The sequence below is a fragment of the Balaenoptera ricei genome, chromosome 13 (assembly GCF_028023285.1).
Source record: "Balaenoptera ricei isolate mBalRic1 chromosome 13, mBalRic1.hap2, whole genome shotgun sequence".
Taxonomy (NCBI): domain Eukaryota; kingdom Metazoa; phylum Chordata; class Mammalia; order Artiodactyla; family Balaenopteridae; genus Balaenoptera; species Balaenoptera ricei.
In genome coordinates this window covers 16,376,757-16,387,835 of record NC_082651.1, presented here as the reverse complement: position 1 = coordinate 16,387,835, position 11,079 = coordinate 16,376,757, and the positions used below count along the sequence as shown (strand labels likewise).

General features: G+C 43.1%; 1 protein-coding gene across 1 annotated transcript; it reads left to right on the top strand.

The window, feature by feature from the left end:
• Positions 1 to 606: 606 nt before the first annotated feature.
• On the top strand, positions 607 to 4,256 carry LOC132377323 (emopamil-binding protein-like). The gene is given in 3 exon segments (XM_059943499.1): positions 607 to 732; positions 3,542 to 3,626; positions 3,629 to 4,256. Coding segments are annotated over 3 exon segments (720 nt in total). The 3' UTR covers positions 4,138 to 4,256.
• The last annotated feature ends 6,823 nt before the right edge of the window (positions 4,257 to 11,079 follow it).

Below are 11,079 nucleotides of genomic sequence, written 5' to 3'. Positions count from 1 at the left end.
GGAGCTTAAGGAACTCAGTGCTTGCTAGGTGGGCCTTATATTATGCTCCAGGCTTCCTAGCAGCCTGTGCGAAAGGAATATCTGATTAGTTACACAATCCACAATGTCTGTGAGATGAAGGCAAACTCCTGGATCCGAAGAAGTATAACTGTTCTTAGTCCTAAAATCAGAAAAACCTCTATATTGGAATTTCTCATGAAGGTGACTTGTGTGCGTTTTATTAGAAACTCAAAAAGTGAAACCAAAGGAGGAAGGTCCCAGGGTAAGAATTTAACTGAGCCTTTACATAATGTAACAGAGCTTATAGCTCAGTGCACTGGATTACATGCTAAGAAACAAGTCCCTACGCATTGTCAGAGTGATATGCCATTGTGTGATAGACCTTACAGTTTTCTAGTTTACTTAGCTCAGGACACACCAGTAAGCCTGCATAGAAGGGATGTTCCTAGTAGAACTCCACTGGCCCCTCTCAGATCCATGGGGATGCACTGGTGACTATTCCCTTAGCTGCACTAGGACATGACCAACATTAATTCTCTTCAGTTGTTTAGTTACTCCAATCCTTCAGTTAAGTCTCTTCTAGACATATGGAATTACAAAGTGATCATGGTGGTGATGGTGGTGGTGGTGATGGTGGTAATGGTGGGGTTGGTGTTGGTGTTGGTTGTGATATTGGTAATAGTAATGGTGTTGGTGGGGGTAGTGCTGGTGATAGTGATGGTGGTGATGCAGGTAATGGCAGGGGTGGTGGTTATGCTAGGGGTGATGGTGGGGACTATGGCGGTGGTGACGGTGGTTTGGAGAATACAGGGAATGGGCAGTAAAGCTAAAGCAAATGTAGCCTGCTGCCACATTTCTACAAAGTTGGAAGAAAACACACACCACTAAGGAGACTAATCCTAGGATTTCCGGGCACTGACCAGCAGCCACAGGAGAAGCACAAAGGTGACCTACCTCTTTTGCAAGGCAGTACCTTCTGGAAGGGCCAGGATTCTCCTCAGAAAATAGTTTTACATTCCTGTAAGTGCACAGGCAAAAGAGACCGCAAAGTTCTACTCTAAATGACCTGGCCAGGGACTTCCCTGCTGGTCCAGTGGTTAAGACTTCGCCTTCCAATGCAGGGGGTGCAGGTTCGATCCCTCGTCAGGGAGCTAAGATCCCACATGCCTCGCAGCCAAAAAACCAAAACATGAAACAGAAGCAATATCGTAACAAATTCAATAAAGACTTTAAAAATGAAAAAAATTAAATGATAAATAAATGACCTGGCCAAAATGGTTTTCTTCAAAAATGTATAAAGGAAGCTGAAATCTGACACCTGACTTGGCCAAAATAAACACTCATTCAGTCACGCAGAGAACCATTGCCCAGCTTTGAGCAATGCTGCCTCCTAGTGCCCCTCTCTACCCATGAGGTGTTTGCAAAACTGCAAGATGGCATGGAAGGGTGACTTGATTGTGTAGGTCAGGGGTCAGCAACCTTTTCCCATCAAGGGACAGACAGCAGATAGGCTCTGCAGGCCATATGATCTCTGTCGCAACTACTCACCTCTGCTGCTATAGGGCAAAAGCAGCCACAGACAATACGTAAAGAAACAAGTGTGGCTATGTTCCCATAAAACAGTATTTACAAATGCTGATATTTAAATTACATATAATTTTCGCAAGTCCTGCAACATTATTCTTCCTTTGATGTTTTTCAACCATTTAAAAATGTAAAAACCATTCTAGCCTTGCAGGTCCTATAAAAACAGGTGACAGACTGGATTTGGCCAGCAAGCCATAGTATGCCAACCCCTGGCTTAGAATGTCAGTTTTTAAACCAGTCAAGAGCTGGGGAACTTCTACCAGAAATCACAGATTGAGTTTTAGATTCATTGAACTGTGGGGCCTTCTTTCTGATGACAGTTCTGCCAGCTGGGACCCCTTCTATCTACTTCAGTGTGACAGAGCCATCTCTTCATCTGTGACAGAAAGCTGGTCTTTCTGTCCTCTGCAGCAGAGGCTGAGCTTCCATTCCAAAGCTGGCCCAGATCATTAGGAAGAATGTTATAAAGAAGGGAAAAGAGGGAGGGTAGAAAACAGTTCTCAGGCCACCCCACCCCCCGGAGGCTCTAACTGCTTTGCTCCTATTGCTGCTGGCTATCCTGGTGGTGCTACTTTGTGGGCAGAGGAAGGAACCAAGTTCTAACTTCTGGGGGGCAGACCTGGGGAAGGCACTGGTCTACAGGATAGCAATGGAAGCCACAAAAACGCCAGCCCCTAGCCTTGATTTTTCATTCTCTCTCTAACGCCTGTTATCATATTCTTAACAACTGTCATGTCAACGTATAACATTGAAGGGACTTCCCTGGTGGTCCAGTGGCTAAGACACTGCACTCCCAATGCAGGGGACATGGGTTCAACCCCTGGTCAGGGAACTAGATCCCACATGCCGCAACTAAGAATTCGCATGCCACAACTAAAAATCCCACGTGCCACCACTAAGACCTGGAGCAGCTAAATAAATAAATAAATATTTTTTTAAAAAACATATAACATTAAAAATATAACAAAAAGTCACCACCATTGGTGGGGAGCACCCTAGCTAGAGCCTTAGCTTTGCTTCTGTAGTTCCTGCAGCAGAGTCAAAGGCAGTAGAAATATCAATAAAAGCTTTAAATTGGGTGGTGGTTCCAAGTTCAAGGTCTAGAGTCAGATAGGCCTGCTAGTTACTAGCTCTGAGATCTCAGTCAACTTACTTGAAACTGCAGTCTGTACTCCACTGCCATGGCTACTGAGAATAGTCCCTACTTGTCCACCATCTTTGGGTCAGTCCTTCCAGATTTTTCTACTTGGGGGAAGCTCTGGATTGGCTGAGCCTGTCACATGGCAGCACCCCAGTTGCCGGGGGCAAAGCATCTGGCCACCTTTCAGCTTCTACCTTGCTTCCTATCAAAGTACGTACATTGGGAGATGCTCCCCAAATAGGAAGGAATACAACTAAAAATGAAACTTCACTGAATTAATTACATTTTAGAATTATTGTAGAATAATGCTTAAGGACATAGAAAAAATGCCATTTATTGGTAAGTCAAATTTTAAAAGATTACAAAGTGAATGTATACAGTATGATTTTATATATATGTGTATATATATATGTTAATGGAAAAATTAAGACCAAAAAGTTAAAAGTGGGTACCTCCAGTAGGATGATAGGATTATGGGTGGCTCTTATTTTCTCATTTGTGGTTTTCTATCTATCCCAAATGTTTACAAAAGTAAATAGAATACCCACTAAGCTGGCTATAATCAAAAAAACAGATAATAACAAGTGTTGACAAGGATGTGTAATGGTGCAGTCACTTTAGAAAATAGTCTAGCAGTTCCTCAAAAGGTTAAATATAGAGTGACCATAATACCCAGCAATCCCACCCCCAGGTATATTCCCTAGGGAAAAAGAAATACATGTCCACATATAAACTCATACACAATGAATGGATAAACAAAATGTGGCATACACATACAATGGAACATTATTCAGCCTTAAAAAGGCATGAGAGCTGGGTGCCGCGGCTGGAGGCCCGCTGCTGCTGTGCGCCGCGCTGCTGGCTGTGGGCTGCGCACTGGGCCTGCGCCTGGCGCAGGGGCTGCGGACCGCGGGGCGCTAGCCTGGCTCTGCTTCGACGCCCTGGTGCACTTCGCACTGGAAGGCCCTTTTGTCTACTTGTCTTTGGTAGGAAACATCACAGATTCTGATGCCTTGATCGCTTCATTGTGGAAAGAATATGGCAAAGCTGACGCAAGATGGCTTTATTTGGATCCAACCATTGTGTCTTTGGAAATTCTGACTGTCGTTCTGGGTGGGTTTCTGGCATTGGTTCTCATTTATGCCATCGTCAAAGAGAAACATTATCGGCATTTCATACAGATCACCCTGTGCGTGTGTGAATTGTATGGCGGGTGGATGACCTTCTGCCCAGACTGGCTTATGGGAAGCCCCAACCTCAACACCAACAATTGGCTCTACTTTTGGGTCTATCTGGTATTTTTCAATGGTGTTTGGGTTCTGATCCCAGGACTGTTACTGTGGCAGTCATGGGTAGAACTCAAGAAAATGCATCACAAAGGATTCAATTCAGGCAAAAAGTTTCAGTGAATTTTCAAAATCATAAACACCATCAGCGTGCTTTATGAGCCAGAATGAATCAAACCTCTTTGTTGGGCCAAAATGTAATACATTCCAGTCTATACTTTTCTTTTATATTGTCATTCTTGAACAACGTAATTGCTTTCAATTGAATCAGTTTCAAATGGACTGTAAGGCTGACAAGTTTTGGCTGTTGTTTTTTCCAATTAAATGGCAATACAGGGAACAGAATAAATTTTAACTTGTAATAATAACACATTTAATTATATACTTTTATGGCTAGCATTAATTGTTCTACATTAATAAAGCCAATTATCATGAAAAAAAAAAGGCATGAAATTCTGATACATGCTACAACATGAGCGAAGCTTGAAGACATTATGCTAAATAAAATGTCAGTCACCAAAGAATAAATATTGCATGATTCTACTTATATGAGGTACTAAGAATAGGCAAATTCACAGAGACAGAAAGTAGAATGATGGTTGCCAAGGGCTTGGGGGAGGGAAGAATGGGGAGTTATTGTTTAATGGGTAGAGTTTCAATTGGGGAAGATAAAAAAAGTTCTGGACATAGGTAGTGATAGTGGTTGTACAACAATGTGAAAGTACTTCATGCTCCTGAACCGTACACTTAGAAATTTTATGTTTATGTCTATTTTACCATAATTTTAAAAATAATTACCAAAAGTTTTAAAAAGAAGGGAAATGAAACAAATATAGTTCTATAAATGTAAGCAAATTATTTTATACACTTAATAAAGTATTCTACAATAATTTTATAATGGTTAATATGGTAACTTTTTTTTTTTTTTGGCCAGGCGGCTTATGGGATCTTAGTTCCCCGACGAGGGATTGAACCCAGGCCTTCAGCAGTGAAAGCACAGAGTCCAAACCACTGGATCACCAGGGAATTCCCTGGTAAATTTTATATTATTCATATTTTGCCACAATAAAAAAATGTGTACATGAATATTCACAGCAGTACTATTCACAATAGTCAAAAAGTAGAAACAGGGACTTCCCTGGTAATGCAGTAGTTAAGAATCTGCCTGCTAATGCAGGGGACATGGGTTCAATCCCTGGTCCAGGAAGATCCCACATGCCGCGGAGCAATTAAGCCCATGTGCCACAACTACTGAAGCCTGCATGCTCTAGGGCCCACGTGCCACAACTACTAAGCCCACATGCTGCAACTACTGAAGCCCACGCGCCTAGAGCCTGTGCTCCGCAACAAGAGAAGCCACCGCAATGAGAAGCCCGCGCACCACAACGAAGAGTAGCCCCTGCTCACCACTAGAGAAAGCCCACGCACAGCAACGAAGACCCCACTGCAGCCAAAAATAAATAAAATTATTTTTAAAAAAGTAGAAACAAACCAAATGTCCATCAACTGATGAATAGATAAAATGTAATATATCTGTACAATGAACTGTTATTTAGCAATAAAAAGGAACAGAGTACTGATACATGCTAAAACATTGGTGAACCTTGAAGACATTATGCTAAGTGAAAGGACGGACACAAAGGCTATATATGGCATAATTCCATTTATATGAAATGACAGAATACACAAGTCCATAGAAAATGAAAGCGGTGCCTGGGCCTGGGGAGTAAATGTGTAGTTGCTGCTGGCTGGGTTTCTTTTGGGGATGGTGAAAATGTTCTGATTGTAGTGGTGGTTGCACAACTCTGTGAATGTATTAAAAGCCACGAGTTGTACAATCTAAACGGGTAAATTGGAGCATATGTGAAGTCTGTCTCAACACAACTGTTACCAAAAGCAGTTAATGGGGGGAAAAGCAATCTATAAAGGCATAAGCAATTTTAAATTTGAAATGCTTGATGGTAGAGACACAGATTAAATAGTAAAAACAACCAAAACAAATGTTAAAACTATTCAAATACAGGGCTGACCTCTCCTTGAGACGCCATATTCATCAAACAGTCTTTGGTTCCACAGGGCCTGGGGGTCTTGTCTGGTACAAGGTTGCTGTGGTCTGAATGTTTGTGTCCCCCCAAAAATTCATATGTTGAAATCCTAATTCCCAAGGTGATGGTATTAGCAGGTGGGGGCGTTTGGGAGGTCATTGAGTTATGAGAGTGGCGCCTTCATGAATGAGATTAGTGCCTTATAAAAGAAACCCCACAGAGCGCCCTAGCCCCTTCCTCCATGTCAGGACACTGCGAGAATACAGCCGTCTATGAACCAGGAAGCAGGCCCTCAATAGACACTGAATCTGCCGACTCCGTGAACTTGTACTTCCCAGCCTCCAGAATGGTGAGAGAGAAGTTTCCATGGTTTATAAGCTACCCAGTCTGTGGTAGTTTGTTCTAGCAGCCTGTAAGGACCAAGCCAAAGATGAAGTATCATGCAACCATCCTAAGGCAGTCCCAGACGAAAGGCTTCCTGCTGAGGGGTGCCTGAGAAAGCCGGCAGAAATACAGCTGCTTTCCTAGGGAAGAGGATGTGCTCAGGAGGCCTACGCTGAATTGGGACACTCGTAATGTTTCAAAGATGCATGAAATTTCATATCAAAGTCTCATGTGCCTCCACCCCTCAAAAAAAAAAATCCCATGTACCTATATGGGCTGGACCAGGGTAGCACCTGCCTCCTGTATAAGGCATGGATCTCACGGCTTCTACAGCACCCCACTCCTACCTGACTCCCGGTAGGTACTCACACTTGCTTTACCTGCCTGGTCCCTAAGGTACACCCCAACCCCCTGCTTAAGGTGTCTAAGGGCAATGAGGGAGTCAGCTCTTTGGTTTGAGGGGGCAGGGGGATCACCCTGTGGCTGGTTTCTGCCTTTAAAAACCGTTCTGCAATTCTTGGCTAAATTTAAAATGTGAATCAGAAAAGAAAAGGCTTGGTGGCGAGAGAGGCAAGGGACAAAATCTCTCCCTGGGGGGAAAACAAGTCTAGATTTAGAAATTACCAGGAGCTGGGTTCCTTGAGCCACCTTGGCCTTGAACGTCCTACAAAAGGAGGACATCAGCGAGGATTTAAGAGGTACTTGAGACCCCGCCCTTGTGGTGGCCTTTACACTTTGGTTTCAGTTTTAAGCACGTGGCTTTAAAGGGGACTTTCCCCATCAGAGCAGGAAGCGTTGACAACGGGAACAGCCCCAGAGCAAGAAGCAAACTGAGCTGAATTCAAACAGCTACATCTGGTGAGCAATAAGCTTGAGATGCTGGATTGTCACACAGCTGCCAGCAGCTGAAACCAGCCAGCGGCCCGTCCGATCGGAGACTTGGGACCTGACACAGACCAAACCCTGAGGCTTGTGAAAGCACAGAGCCTTTCTTAGGAGGTGGAAAAGGAAATGAAAGCTAACATTAGGTTGAGCAGCTACTGGCAACACTGAAAGTTCAGGCCAAGTCCACGTGAAGAAAGATGCCCCAGGTGGCCTTTCTGCTGCAGGATAAAGGGATCATCTCGATGAACCTCAGCCAGGGACACCCTCCCAGAGACACAAATTGCCATTCCCCTCCCTGTCCTCAGGTAAGGAGAGTAAGGAGAGGGGTGCCTTTAAAAAAAAAAAAGAGAGACAATACATTAAAATTGTAAATGGTGATCTTATTTGCAAAGCAGAAATGGAGATGTGGAGAACAAACGTAAGGATACCAAGGGAGAAGTGGGGGGTGGGATGAATTGGGAGATTGGGATTGACATATATACAATCTTGATACTATGTATAAAATAGATAACTAATGAGAACCTACTGTATAGCACAGGGAACTCTATTCAGTGCTCTGTGGTGACCTAAATGGGAAGGAAATCCAAAAAAGAGGGTATATATGTATATGTATAGCTGATTCATTTTGCTGTATAGTAGAAACTAAAACAACATTGTAAAGCAACTATACTCCAATAAAAATTAATTTAAAAAAATTTTAATGGTGAGAAGTACGCACTGAAGTTTCCCTCTCATCGTCTCTTGGACACCCAGTTCCTCTCCCCAGAAGAACTGTAAGTTTCTTTTGTTTCTGTACAGAGCTAGTTTATACATATATGAGATATATATATATGTATAATTTTTATATATATATATAATTTTTTCTAAAAATGGCAGCATATTATAACACAGTTCAGACACTTGCTTTTCCACTTCTCAGTATATCGTGGAGAATGTTCCAGATCAGCACATACAGAGCTTCCTCTTCGGTTTTACAGTTGCATAGGATTCCTTTGTGTGGCTGCACCATCTTTTTTATTAATGTTGAACATTAAGGTTATTTCCAGCCTTTGTTATTACCAACAGCGCTACAGTGAAAAACATTGTACGTATGTAATTTCTTACATGTACAAGGAAAGGTACGCTCCTGAAAGAGAAAATGCTGGAAAATTTTTGCTCGTTATTGCCAAAAATTTTCCTACATAAAATCCATGCCAAATACAGTGTGTGTGGGTGTGAAAAAAAAAAAAAAAGTCATGGGATCTCTCTACTACATCTTACATATCAGTCTATAATTATCTCAAAATAAAAGGTTTAAATTGTTTAAATGAAGGAGAAATTCTGACATTCTCAGGTGAACAAAAACAGAGAATTCATCACTCGCAAACTTTCCCAACAAGAAATGCTAATTGGAGTCCTTCAGGCTAAATGAAAACACACTGGGTGGTAACTCAAATCCTCATGAAGAAGTAAAGAGCACTGGTAAAAGTAACTACAGAAATAAATATATATGACAGTGTAAAAAAAAAAAAAAAAAAAAAAAATCCATGCCAAGGGAGGGAGATGCAAGAGGGAAGAGATATGGGAACATATGTACATGTATAACTGATTCATTTTGTTATAAAGCAGAAACTAACACACCATTGTAAAGCAATTATACTCCAATAAAGATGTTTTAAAAAAAAAAAAAATCCATGCCAATTTACCCCCCCATTTGCAATTCAGGGCATGTGCTCCAGGCAGGAACTGAGATGATTCAGTCCCAGGGGGAAAGGGCTGCTCCTTCCTTCCAGAGCTCTTCCTTTCTACCCGTATTATTCGTAGCCATCAAATTCAGGATGATCATTTGGTCAGTCTCCCCAGCTCTGGCCTGTGAACCCCACAAGAGCTACAAATTGGGCCTTATCCACCTTTGTACCTCCAGTGTCTGGTCCAGAGCAGGTGATCAATAAATGTTTATTAGATGAGTGAACAAATTAATAAATTGGGCTCCTAGCTTCCCTCTAGGAAAAAGAATTGGAAACTGTAGAATAAGGACTAAGGCTGTAATAACCGTAAGAGATTTCTTAACTCTCTGCATCTTTCCTGTGTTTGGGGGTTTTGCCTTCTCATCTGTATTTCCCTAGAGAGATTAACAGTTAAATATCAAAACTCTTCTATTTGGCTGTTGCTGAGTCATATCCTTTATAAGAAACTGGTGAATATAAGTAAAGTGTTTCTCTGAGTTCTATGAGCCATTCTAACAAATTACTGAACCTGAAGAGGGGGTTGAAGAAACCCCCGATGTCAGGAGTACAGGTGGGAACCTGTGCCTTGCTATTGGCATCTGAAGTAGAGGCATGCTTGTGGGACTGAGCCCTTAACCTGTGGGATCTGACACTAACTCCAGGTAGGTCGTGTCAGAATTGAATTGAATTGCATCTGAAGTAGAGGCGTGCTTGTGGGACTGAGCCCTTAACCTGTGGGATCTGACACTAACTCCAGGTAGGTCGTGTCAGAATTGAATGGAATTGCGTCTGAAGTAGAGGCGTGCTTGTGGGACTGAGCCCTTAACCTGTGGGATCTGACACTAACTCCAGGTAGGTCGTGTCAGAATTGAATGGAATTGCGTCTGAAGTAGAGGCATGCTTGTGGGACTGAGCCCTTAACCTGTGGGCTCTGACACTAACTCCAGGTCAGTAGTGTCAGAACTGAATTGAATTGTTGGACACCCAGATGGTGTCTGGAGAGTTGGAGAACTGGTTGTTGTGAGGAAAACACCCACACATTGGATGTCAGAGTATCGTAAGTCTAAACAGTTCAGGCATCCCCAGCTCCCAAACCGGAAAACCTGGCATCATCTTAGATGCCACCCTCCCACTGCCCACCCTTACCACTAGCCCTGCCCAATACTTTGACAACTTATCCTGATTCAACCTCTCAAATATCTCTCATCTCCCCTCTTCACCTTTTATTCATCGGTTTACTCATTCAGTCCGATATTTACTAATTACCTTTTCTGTGCCAAGTTTTATGCCAGGCATTGGAAGCCAATGAGACCTGGCCCCTGCCTTAGGAAAATCACACTCTAGTCATGACTTAGAAAGAAAAATACAATCATAAAGCAATGGAATTCACGCAGAGACAGAGAAATGCCCAGAACCTCACGGAGCCCAGAGCAGGGGTCCCTAGCCCAGCTGGGAGAGGTCGGGGATGGGATGGAGATGTCAGTAAACGTTTCTTGGTGGGGTGATGCCTGCGTTTTAAAAGTTTAAAGACTGAAGGAGAACTGGCCATGCCAAGAGGAGGGAAGAGGACATAGTAAGTGGAGTAGGCAGCTTTGAGAATGGCCCAGAGGTAAGGGCAGCATGGACAAGAGATCGTTAACCGCTCTCCCCTCCCATTCTCCTCCACCAGAAAATCTCTCTAAAGCTCAAATTTTTTTTTTAAATAAATTTACTTATTTATTTATTTATATTTAATTATTTTGGCTGTGTTGGGTCTTCGTTTCTGTGTGAGGGCTTTCTCCAGTTGCGGCGAGCGGGGGCCACTCTTCATCGCGGTGCACGGGCCTCTCACTATCGCGGCCTCTCTTGTTGCGGAGCACAGGCTCCAGACGCGCAGGCTCAGTAGTTGTGGTTCACGGGCTTAGTCGCTCCGCGGCATGTGGGATTTTTCCCAGACCAGGGTTCGAACCCATGTCCCCTGCTTTGGCAGGGAGATTCTCAACCACTGCACCACCAGGGAAGCCCTAAAGCTCACATTTGACTTCCTGTTTCCCCTGCTTGCTGCC